The following is a 12,274-nucleotide window of genomic DNA, read 5'->3' as shown; positions in this document are numbered from 1 at the left end:
CATACATACATACATACATACATACATACATACATACATACATACATACATACATACATACATACATAAGAGCAAAAGGTAAGTTAAATTGCATTTGCAATCTTGTAGTCTTATCAGGTTGAAAAAAATAATATGGACAGCAGCCACATGGAGGAATGAGAACCAAGGAGCAAAAACAAAGATGGCACAAGAGATTCAAAGAAGGAAGAGATATTCCCAATTCATGACCTTACTTGAAGTACTGTTTGAAGCTGTTTGTGATAAGAATGTTTTATAGCGATTCAAATGTGTTGTCTCAGCCATTGTAAAAACCACCACCTTCCACCAGCATTCAGATTTTTGGGCTAATCTGACAAAAAAAGTACACATACAGGCTAGGTGTATATTGGTGGCTTCATAGCACAATTACTTAAATAAGAAAGCAACAAATTCAAGACTAGGTGACCTATTTTCATGCCCAAAGCAAGTCTAGCACAAAGTCCAGTCTTAACTGTGTTCATGGGTGGAGTTTTCTTTCTTTTGGTATTTTCATAGAGGGGCACAGTTAGAAATGGGTGTTTGCGCCGTAATGGGAATGAACAGAGTCGACTTGATACCCAGTCAATCAAAGCGTCTCTCCTCGTTCACTTGCAGACGTGCGGTCTACATACCAGAAGCATAAGAAATTCGTTGGAGTCTGTGCAGGAGATGGGGACCTACAAAATATGTTTATAAGGAACTGCAAGAAAGGCTCCATTTGTGGATGATACAAAGTTGACCACTACAGGGCAGGCATCTGCCGCCTTCCACTTCGGATCCATTTATCTGCGTGTGACAAATTTGCACAGATATTTATGCACCTTTTTATTCAATTTCTGTTGTTGTTGTCTGAGTAGTCCCTTTTCTAATTTGCACACTAATTTGTCTGAAGTGCTTTGTTCGACCAAATAGACCTCTGATTACTCAATTTATATTTCACAGTTTGTGAGGGTGTTTATGCTTGTTTTGACATACATCTGATGTAAAATAAGCTTTTCATATACTGCTCTTTGTGTTTGGATTCTAATGCTAGTCATGACTGTAATTGGTGAAAATTGTCTCATCAGAATTTCAGATGAGGTAACGACTTCTCTGTATGTTATGGTATGCTACACATAATCTGATAACAGTAGTCAACGTTGGTGAGAATCTGATTATCACTTTCTTTCGTTCACTACCAACACATTCACTTCAGTACCCTGGATTCTTTCTCTCATTTGCACTCATTTTCACCTCTCTGTGTTCGGCCACACGCCTCAGGTGTCATTTGTTGTTGTTCTGTGTCATTGGTTTGTGTGAGGCTGCTCACTTGAGGTGTCATTTTGTGTTTTTCTCTGTGACAATGGGGCTCACATCAATGTTTGGTGTGTATTGGTTTGCGCTGTTCTGTACCAGGTCATCATCATCACTAGTGAGTGATTGTTTGTATTTCCTGCTCTGCTCGTGCTTTAATCAAACTTCACCCGACCTGTGTTTCTGCACTTTTCCACTGTCTGGCACAAACACCAAATAGAGAGGGCTAATTTTTTCAAACCGAACAAAGACTTTCTCCTCAAATTTGGTGTCTAGTTTCCTATTTTCCTTTGAGATAAGCAAAAAAATTGGAAATAAAATCTCTGCATTTCATTGGGGTTAGGTTGTTTCACTGTCAGCATTTGGTATTCTGTCTGTTTTCTTTGATTGTTGAACAATGCGTTTTTCAACACTGCTGCTGTCTGCACTGTATCGATCCATACTTTCTTTGATAAACAACTCAATTAGCATGCACTTCGGCTTGTCACGCACTTTGCACCAATTGCATCCAGCTGGACCTTTTTGATGTGATGTTTGATTTTTATTTTTGGTACCGGTAAGCAATTTTTGGTAGTTTGAACACATAAACTCTGTTTTGTGTCAGATCTGATAAATAAGGTCTTTCCATGTGGGGCTGTATCTGCCAAGGAATTTGCACACAGAAGTTGCAGTTGTAGGACACCCCTTCATCTATGATTAGTGAAGAAGATGCCCCGAAACTTATCATCAATTGGGGGAGAGGTAGCATAATGATAGTTCTGTGGATGCGCCGTCCACCAGCTAAGCATTTCAGTTGACCACCGACTCAAAGCTTTAGCCATTGGTTTAGTTGGATTTATCCTCATCAGATTTGCGGTACGCTGTGCCTTCTTGCTGGTGGTTAAATCCTGGTATTACAGTTGGGGTATGGGCTTCGTTTAGTTCCTTGGCTAATAACCTGTTGGAAGAGAGGCACTGCACAGCAGCATTATTGCGTCCGACTATTTCCAGGATCAAAAAACTAACAATCTGATAATAATGTATATTGCTATAATGATGGAGGAATCACAACCGACCAGTCTTGTCTGCCATGATGGAAGTAATAAATTTATTACACAGTCACAAAGCAAAAAAAAAAAAAAAAAAAAAAAAAACTGCTTATGTTACAAACCAACGAACCAGCAACAGACTGTATGTGAGACTTGAGCACATTTTATATTTCCATGAACTTGCCGCAGAACTACAGTACAGAGTAAGTACTAGTCAAAACACAAGATATAGCCAGGTTAGCAAGAAGCTAAAGCCAGGTCGACGAAGCCAGCCGTTCGCTTGTACGGTGACTTGACGGAGTGGGCGGGCGGCAGGCAGCTTCCTGTGAGCACAGTGTGAGTGACTTCACTGCTGTGGAGGGCGGCCGCTCGCTCTGGAGCGTCATTGAAAGTTTTTGCGGTGGGTGTTGCCTTTTACGTGTCAAGCTAGCCGCCTTGCACCGTTCACATTTATGAGTTAAGCGTCGGTAATGCCTACTTAGCGTTAACGCTGATCTTTTGGAAGGAGGTGGGAGCGTAACTTTTGCGACTTGGACAACGCTGCCTTACTCGATTGCAAGTGCTGCCCCGTTGCTCCCCCAATGACTTCCTCGTTCTCAGCCTGGTTTTGGAGCGAGAGATTTTGGCTTCCCGAAAATGTTTCGTGGGCGGATCTGGAGCATCCACCACCTGGCGTGGAGTACCCTCGAATGGGAGACATACTGTACGCCTTTCCGCTGTCTGTCGGGATTTTTGTGCTGAGGATCTTGTTCGAAAGGTAAAACTCGAGGCGTGTTTGGCTCCTTTTCTGTCACTCTTTGGTTCTTCTATCGAGGGCCTCATATGTTGCTCATTAAACAACACTCAACCTCTCTCGAGAACCCACGGAGCGCAAGACACGTTTGTACATGCAGAGCTATATTACAAGTCTATAATTAGATACACCAGGGAGATGATCCAGTTCAGGTCAACGTTGTCAACAGAAAATGGAATCAAGCAACGTTTCAATCACGTGGTTCACTTGGGGTTCTCAAATGAGAATGTTTTACACGAGTAAAATGTTATGATTCAGATTTCCACAGCCTGTTGAACGTTAACTTGAAAACAAGGGGCGTTTTCTTTTCGACTGCACGTCTTTCTTGGGCAAAGTTGAGTTAAATATCTGTTTGCTTCAGAGGGAAGCAACCAGCAAATGTTCAGGCCTAAACCATGACTGCACTTCTCCAAATTCGTCGTTTTTGACTTGTTGGGGAAACATATTTCAGATGACCGGGGTGGGTTTTAAAATGGAGGACGAACACTGGTCAGTCGAAGCAGATTATCTTGTGACATCCATTAGCACTTGGGTCTGGGGAGACCCTCCCGTCTCTGTCTCATATGCTCACATGACAGGTCATCAGGAACTATTTGGACTAGGTGCCAGATTCCCTGGGATTCCTTGTTTCCCGTGTCTCCCTGAAAGCCTCTGTTATGTTCTCCCTCTAACACAAAACTTTGTAGGATAAAGTGTGAAATTGAACAGTTTGTATCAATGACTCGGCTCAAAGTTAATCTATTCCCATATTAAGTAGTGAACTCCTCACTGACTCCTGCCCTGTATGAATGTCTTGCTTAACTACATAATTTCTGTGTCCCTTCCCCCACTCTGTCATTTTTTTTTTTGCCTGTCTGTGTGTGTATAGGCTAGTGGCCAAGCCCTGTGCCCACATACTTCAGATTCAGGCGGGAGTGCATCGCCAAGCCCAGCCCAATGCTGTCCTGGAGAGGGTGTATCTGTCCAAAACGGTACATATTTTGTCCACTCTTTACCCCGTTGACCGTCAAATTATGTCACCGTTACCCCATGACAGATCTAATGATCTGATCTTGTGGCACTCCAAGCTTGCATACTGGAATTTGGGAGTTTTACAAGATGTAGCGATGTCCAAAAGCAGGTAATTTCTATTTTCGTTGTCCTCACTAGTGTCCAAATGCAAAGCAACTGGAGGGACTTTCCAAGCAACTGGATTGGGATGTACGGAAAATACAGAGATGGTTTCGCATCCGTCGCAACCAAGACAAGCCCAGCATGCAGACAAAGTTCTGTGAGAGCATGTAGGTTTTGAAAAATGTCTCAGTTTAATATGTACTGGACAACATTTGAACCATTCGTGTAAAAAAATGATCTTCCCCTTTATTTTGCTGACATCAGGTGGCGGTTCACATTTTACTTGGGGATTTTTATTTATGCCATTCATCATTTATGGGGGGTAAGTGTAGCTGAAATTTTTGTCAAGCACTCTGTATGTTTTTCAATGAAACCGTGATTAATGTATTTCTCTCAGTCGCCCTGGATGTGGAATACCAGACGATGCTGGGACAACTATCCCTTTCAGGTTCATATACAGTATTCCACATTCACAATCTGATATTATGAGGTCATTCAGGGTTGCCTCGACACCATACTCGTAGTGTTAAAAGTATTTTTGTTTTACCCTCTACCAGCATCAGAGTCATCAACAATTCAATCACTATGTGGCTGAGCTGGCCTTCTACTGGTCTCTGATGTTTTCCCAGTTCACAGACATAAAACGTAAGGTGAGTAAGTACAGGTACTAAAAAACGTTTTTTCTGTCACAATTTCAGCCGTGTTACATCATAAGTCCATGTCACCTTTGTGTTGGTATTCGTTATTGTTGGAGTGTATTTGAATTAGCTGATGACTGATTTTCTGGTAAAACAGGTTAGGCAATGAGATGCTCCAACTACTCCAACTACCACAAAGTACCTTCACATTTGTCTTTCTTTGGTCCTTAAGCAGAGGTGGTTAGTAACGAGCTACATTTAATCAGCTATGTTTACTCAGTTACTTGTGGGATAAATTATACTTGTCACAGAAGGCAACTTACTTTTTTCACTTTTACTTGAGCATCTTTCCTAAGAAGTAACACTATTTTTGTCTGTTACATTGAGCAGCATTCAGCTTGCTCTTTGTATTTTTATCTACAAGTATTTTTATGTGCGCTATATGTATGTATAATATATATATATATTGGTTTGTCAGAGACTTGTCACGTGAATCAGTTTCACCAATCCAACTTAACCACGAGTGATGTTTGACTCCATTTCACCAATCAAAGGGAGCCAGGCAATCACATGACAGCATGTCAGTCTCCGCAGGGCCCTACACAGAAAACAAATTGATGTTAAACATGGCGGAAATATATATTTCCTTTACACATAGGCTCCGGCTTACCTGCAACACAAGTATAATTGGTAGAGAAAATAGATGCACAGACAATGAAAAAGAACAGCCGTGCCATGCACTGAAATCTGTGTATACCTACAAATTTGTCATTGAAGCGTATTAAAATCTTTGCTTGTAACTTGAGAAATGCACAAGAGGGTGTCTCAGTCTGCGTTTACAAAAATATAATATTCTGTGGAATAAAACCAGCAAGTCATCCACAACCTCAATTTGTCTGACCCACTCACACTTGTTTGCACGCTCTTCAATCGGTCGCAGTAAAGCGGGATGCGCACATACACAAGGAGCAAGGAGAAAAAGTCATCTGTAATCTATGTATTGCACTCAAGATTAAGTTGGCAGAACTCACTTTGTTTTTGAGAAACGAAATGGCCTGTCGGCATTGCTGATAAATGTGGGTAAATCCCCACTTGTCCAAGTTCAGGATCATTACATTTCATTTTATGATATGGAAAAAGTATGTTTGCCTGCTGATTCTATTGTGCTCTTTCTTGTGTATAAACAAAGAAAGTTAATTTACAATTTACTGTAGCTGAATTTGCCCAGTTTTGTTATTTTATTCAAACAGTTTTTGTTTCAAAGTGATATCATTGTGCAATATTTTAATTTGCACATTCCTAATTCATAATTTTGTCCATTTGACATTCATGCCCTATTTTAAAAAAGAAATCAGAAGTTACTCGCCAGTTCCTCACTGCTTGAGTTGTTTTTTTTCCACTGAATACATACTCAAGTAGTTTTTGGGATGACTACTTTTTACATTTACTTGAACCTTTATTCTGGAGTACCTGTACTTTTACCAGAGTACATTTTTGGCTTTTCTCTACCCACCTCTGCTGCTAAATCATGGCTGATATCACACTTGTTTTATTTTAAGTGTGCATATTTAGATATAATGATTGTGTTTCTTGTCATTTTAACATAATGCAAAGTGATTCACCTCTTTTCTCTTCATTTAATCAATGTCAGGATTTCTTCATCATGCTTGTGCACCATCTGGCCACCATTTTCCTCATCACGTTCTCCTATGCCAACAACATGTTAAGAGCTGGCACTCTGGTCATGTGTGTGCATGATGCATCAGACATCTTCCTTGAGGTAAAGGGAGGATTTTTTTGGCACCTCATTGCACTTTTGATGTTTATTTTAGTCCAAATTTTGGGTCTGTTTCCAGATTTACTACAACCTTATTAGTTTTCCCATTCTGACAAAAAAAAAAAAAATCAACATCATAACCATTCTGACAAAAAAAAAAAATCAACATCATAACAAAGTAAAAAAATTCAGAATGATAAGAATGGGGAGAATTACCTGTAGAATACAATTGGATGTGTGGATAGTTAATTGTGGGGAATTAAAGTAGTGGTTGTTAATTCTGGTGAACACATTTTAACTTTGTTGAAGCAGCACTAGCGCACTAGAATCCAGGTCTGGTCTAATCATCAAGGTTTCTCCTTGTTTCATTAACATAAGGATCCCCCCGCCCCCCATTTTCACCCATAAATCAAGATTAAATCAAGATACACTGAAAAAATCCTTTGGATTCACTTAATTTTAACATGTACATCATTTGCACATGATTAAAATGTGATAAATTGAAGTGATTTTCTCGTGTTTTCCTCCAAAATAACAAAAATAGAGATGTGTCAGTTTAACACATTTTAATCATGTACAACATAAAATCAAGTACTTTTTTCCCCAGTGTACTGCATATGGAACTTGAGGTGGTGTGGTCAGAATTTCACCCTGATGCTTTAACACCACAGAAATTTGCTTCGAGCGTGCATGGCATCACTCTGTCCGTTCAGAAACTCAGAGCATTGTACAACTGTGCCATTCGGTCATTCAGAATGCCGGATTCCAGTGTGTAAGGACGGCCCATATGAGTCAATCAGTTGACTGTTTAGTGTTAACATGTTAACTTAATTGTTGTACTGGCTAAGTTTTCATGATGACAGAGTGATTCTGATGATGACACCAAAGGCACTTTGTTGTGATATTGACCCATATACTGTATTGCCTTCAATGTACCGGTAATTGTAATTTAGGAACATAACTGCATCCCTGAACATGAATTTGGACACTTATGTAGCCACATTATTTTAGTTTAAATTAATCCTATTTTAATCCTATCCTATTTTTTTCACCTAGAACTGATGATGTTATTTTACTGCTCGGCCTCCTTTTAAATATACCTGGTGTTGATTTAACAAGAAATGGCTCATTTACCTTCACAGTTCGCCTACCCTTAGGCAGCTGTGGCTACATATGTACAGTAGTTTATGGCCACCGTGAATGTGTGAGTGCATGAATAATGTATCCACTCTGAGCGCTCTGAGTGTCCAGAAAGGGACCATATAAATCAGATTTTATTATTACTATTATTATTATTATTATTACTATTATTGTTATTATTATTATTGTTCACAGGCAGCCAAGCTTGCTAACTATGCCAAATACCAGCGGCTGTGTGATGGCCTGTTTGTGGTGTTCAGCATCAGCTTCTTCATTGCTCGACTTGTCATATTTCCTTTCTGGTGAGACAAACCGTTTATTTTTGTGAGTTTTGAACCCCCTCCCCCACACACACGCACACACATGCACACGCTTGATAAATTATATTTGTACGCATTTGTTGCAGGATTATTCACAGCGTTCTGATTGAGAGCTGGGAGATAGTAGGCCCATACCAGGCCTGGTGGCTGTTGAACGGGTTGCTTTTGGTGCTGCAGACACTTCATATTATCTGGTTCTACCTCATTGCGCGCATTGCAATTAAAGCCATATTTAAGGGAAAGGTAAGTTGGGCTCATGGTTCCAACCAAATATTTTCAATACTGTAATATGATGTCAATTAAATGATGTTAATACAATACATCTTTATTTATATAGGTCTATACACTGTAAGAATCCAAACAACACATGTATGTACGGTTTGATTACATAAAGCAGGGGTGTTACTCAATTTTGTTGCAGGCTACTTTAGATTTACATCTTCCCTCAGATGGCCGTTACGACAGTGAAACCGAGTAAATGTGTAATCATCTTATCATATTATTTCTTGTGTACAAGAAATTGATGGATTACTAGTTTTAAAATCACCCAAGTCAACTGTTTATTTGTTCAATTATTTTTCAAGTGAGTATAAACAGGGTGATAAAATTATTGCCAAATCTGAAGATTATTTATTACACTTGACATTTCCGCACAGATTTTAGCGGAGATCATTGAAGTTGAACACAATTTGCTTTCGCGGGCCACATAAAATAACATGGCAAGCCGGAACCTTGACCCCGGGCCTTGAGTTTTGATATAAAGTATTACGTATATACTGTACATACTATACAGCACATGTATTGGATTTAGTATGTCGGGGGCACATGGGTCATACATATTGTGACTTCATTATATAGAGTGACAGTATGTCCTATATTGAAGAATGAAGTAGCCTGCTCTTAGATGTCAATAAGTAACTTTTTTTTTATGGGAGCATATAATCCTTAAGGAGCCGAATAGGGTCATATGTCCATAAATTACCGCTGTACTAGATTGCTGATTTGTAAATCTTCGTGCAGTCATTGACTATTTTCACAGGTTTATTGAATGAATAATGGAAATGCTCAGCAGAGAAAGTATCTTTGAGCTTTTTGGGTCCCTTGAATAGTTTTCCATCACCACCAGAGAACTCTGATTCAGTTTGAGATTAATGTGCCTCAACATTAGGAGTGATTTGCGATGTCATTTGTGGGTAAACATTTTTATTGAGTTCAAGTGAAATGTGTTGCATGTTCTTTATATTTTAATGAACATTGTCCAGTACTTTGCTCATGTAGCCACATAAGCATGCACATACTGACCTCCGCTGCCCTTTGTCTTTGTTTTTGTATTTGTTGTGTTCTAGGTGGCAAAAGATGACCGCAGTGACATCGAGAGCAGCTCAGACGAGGAGATTCATTCCAGCAGCGGTAAACACCCCAATCAGACAGGTGGCCCCACCAGGAACCTCAATGGAGAAAAGCATGACCACTAAGGACAGAGTGTGGAAATTTAGTTGTGTGGATTTGTTCAATTCCATTGTGCCTTTGCAACTCACCAGGTCACTTTGACCATCATGGAATATCACCAAAGAAAGGACTGTGTGCAGGATACAGCTGATCCTATTTACATTTTGTGATGTTTACACCTGCTTCATGCTTGTAAGAGTGACCAGAAAAATTTTTGAGCAAACAAGATGGGTTTGCCTTCTTGATGTGTGTGTGTGTGTGTGTGTGTGTGTGTGTGTGTGTGTTAATGTCAGAAATTGCAAAACAGATCAACACAACTGTCAATACCATTTCATATAACGAATGACATTTTATTACAGATTGTACCATTTTTTTACAGCTAGAAAAATATCCCACGCTGAAATCACTTCAAAGTTTTTCCAAAAAAAAAAAAAAATCCAAATACAAAATATATTTTCTTTGTAAAACATTCTTGTAGCAAACCAAACAAATAGTAGATATTCTGTTGTAATTATTGTGAATGTTCAGATGAGCTTGATTTTACAATTTCACCGAAACATTAAATACACCTTGTGATCCACAAGCCATCTTTTTGTTTGGTATCATACACATTGCCCTTTGAGGTTTGAATGGCTTTAAAAATATTATCACAAGACTCTGCCAGAGCCATCCGTCAAACCTGTCGTTAGTAAGGCCAAAAGAGTGACAAACTATGTTGCTCTGCACTGAGATTACTTAAATCATTCTTCTACTCCCTCCATTTCCATCCATTCATCCATTTTCTAATCGGTTTATCCCCACAATGGTCACAAGAGAGCTCGAGCCTATCCCAGCTGTCTCTGGGCAATAGACGGGGGACATGGACACCCTTAACTGCTTGTCAGCCAATGGCAGGACACAAATAGACAAAACAGCCGTTGGCAATCACAGCTAGGGAAAAATTGGAGTGCCCAATCAACCTGCCATGCATGTTTTTGGAATGTGGGAGGAAAGCGGAGTATCCAGAGAAAATCCACGCAAGCACGGGGAAAACATGCAAACTCCACACAAGAAGGCCGCAGCCTTAATCGAACTCTGCACCTCTGCACTGTGAGGCCGACTTTCTAACCAGTGCCACCCCCTCTATTTCCAATTTTGTAAATATATTCGCATTTCAAAGTCTGTATTTTTTTACTTTTACTAAACACAACACTTGAATCGCCTCCACTTTTACCTTGAGGTTATTATTATTTGTTTTAAACATCTATGTGTTTTTTACAAAAGTACTGTTGTGATTACTTCAGCCATCTCTGTATTCAACTTCCTCGGTTTAGATCATGTTCTGTGCTTGGCAGAGCAGCGGAGCCTCCTGCTGGCCCAAATTATTTTACAGCTTCAGCCGTTTCAGAAGGCGTCAAATAACAAGGCCTCTATCGAATAAGCACAACACACTTGTGTAGACCTTTTCAGAAGGTTTCCAAACAATACTGGTCTGCGCCAGGGTACTTCCGGAGGGCAGAAATTAGTTGCAGTCCATTTTACAACTAAACGAGGAGCTTTCTATGAATCTAATAAAATCAGGGAGGCCTCAATGGGAGTAGACTGTCATTGTTGATGTTTGTTCTGTTTGTGTTTATCCAGTGCATGCGCATGACGATGCTGTTGTTTTAATGTAAAGCAAATTTGGGGGTTTGTGTCTGACAAAATGTCTACCTGTCTGTCCGTCCACAGTATCTATCTACTTATCATTTGAAGCATTTTTACATATAGCATGCTTTATTTTTGTCAAAACAAAACTTCAGCGATAGAACCGTTTTAAAAGAATACCTGTAGGTGGGTTTTCTTGTTACTGAATGAAGACCGCTGCCTTGTGCTGGTACCTTAAATGTCATGAGCCTCACACATCAACATTACATTGCTTGGAAGCTTTGTAGTTGACTGCATCGGAAGATATACAAAGAACAGTTCCGCTTTCTCTACAGCCAAAGATGTACAGTACTCAAACGTAAAGAGAAGATTCTATAAAGTCTTGTCTGTCAATGTGGAAGCAATGACTCAAAAATTAGATAATGCTGTGATTTTCTTATTGTCGGTTTGTATGACGTCTGACTGTTAACACTAAACCAACCTCCCTCTGCTTTCTCAGCCCACCGTCCTCGTTTTACTCATTTGAATCATTGCTGATGATTACGTTGTTGTGCCTGCTAGCGAGCTGACTCTGTTGTGAATATTGAATTCATTGCAGTCAGAAGGTAAATTAAAAGTAAAGAAGCACATCAGTCAGTAAGAAAAATCAAAAATTTTTCATGCAATACTGTGTGTGCGTGCGCGCGTGTGTGTGTGTGTGTGTGTGTGTGTGTGTGTGTGTGTGTGTGTGTAAATACCTGTCGAGAGATTAACGTTTTCCCCTTTAAATCATGGACACAGCATTCTTTTTGTGTCATCGTCTTGTGCTCTTGCCAAAAACATACAACTATGAAAAAGCATCACTCTAACCACAACTCACAAGTAACAAAATTATTTAAATACTTTGATGTAATTCTAATTAGTTATCAATAATTGTCATTTTGAATGTCACAAACTTAACATTAACTTGTGGTGCCCATGGCACGTCAGGGGCTCCTTAATAATTATAAAATGCCCCCTTAAAATACCGGCATGTTGTTTTCAACGATCAGTGATTTACCTTTTGTGTAGTTTTCATGATGGGGCAGATTTGCGCATGC

General features: G+C 39.6%; 1 protein-coding gene across 2 annotated transcripts; it reads left to right on the top strand.

Moving 5' to 3' along the window:
* Positions 1-2,669: 2,669 nt before the first annotated feature.
* LOC109528680 (ceramide synthase 5-like) lies at positions 2,670-10,152 on the top strand. Of its 2 annotated transcripts, XM_019891589.1 has the most exons (10): positions 2,673-3,096; positions 4,001-4,103; positions 4,282-4,412; positions 4,510-4,567; positions 4,643-4,693; positions 4,803-4,895; positions 6,535-6,663; positions 7,996-8,102; positions 8,207-8,363; positions 9,467-10,152. In XM_019891589.1, the coding sequence occupies exons 1-10, from the start codon at positions 2,921-2,923 to the stop codon at positions 9,593-9,595; spliced, it is 1,134 nt and encodes a 377-aa protein (XP_019747148.1). In that variant the 5' UTR covers positions 2,673-2,920; the 3' UTR covers positions 9,596-10,152. The 2 variants fall into 2 exon arrangements, with proteins under 2 accessions (XP_019747149.1, XP_019747148.1); XM_019891590.1 differs by lacking the exon at positions 8,207-8,363 and having other exon boundaries at positions 2,670-3,096.
* The last annotated feature ends 2,122 nt before the right edge of the window (positions 10,153-12,274 follow it).

The sequence above is a fragment of the Hippocampus comes genome, unplaced genomic scaffold (genome assembly GCF_001891065.2).
Source record: "Hippocampus comes isolate QL1 unplaced genomic scaffold, H_comes_QL1_v1.1 scaffold174, whole genome shotgun sequence".
NCBI lineage: Eukaryota > Metazoa > Chordata > Actinopteri > Syngnathiformes > Syngnathidae > Hippocampus > Hippocampus comes.
The sequence above is the reverse complement of the archived record's forward strand: the minus strand, read 5'-3'. Positions and strand labels throughout refer to the sequence as shown.

Bases quoted from the DNA above. Each gene is read 5' to 3' on its own strand.
- LOC109528680 (XM_019891589.1), top strand. From the start codon at position 2,921: ATGACTTCCTCGTTCTCAGCCTGGTTTTGGAGCGAGAGATTTTGGCTT. The intron at 4,104-4,281 runs GTACATATTTTG...TGTCCTCACTAG, and splicing joins GGGTGTATCTGTCCAAAACG to TGTCCAAATGCAAAGCAACT. The intron at 8,103-8,206 runs GTGAGACAAACC...CATTTGTTGCAG, and splicing joins CTTGTCATATTTCCTTTCTG to GATTATTCACAGCGTTCTGA.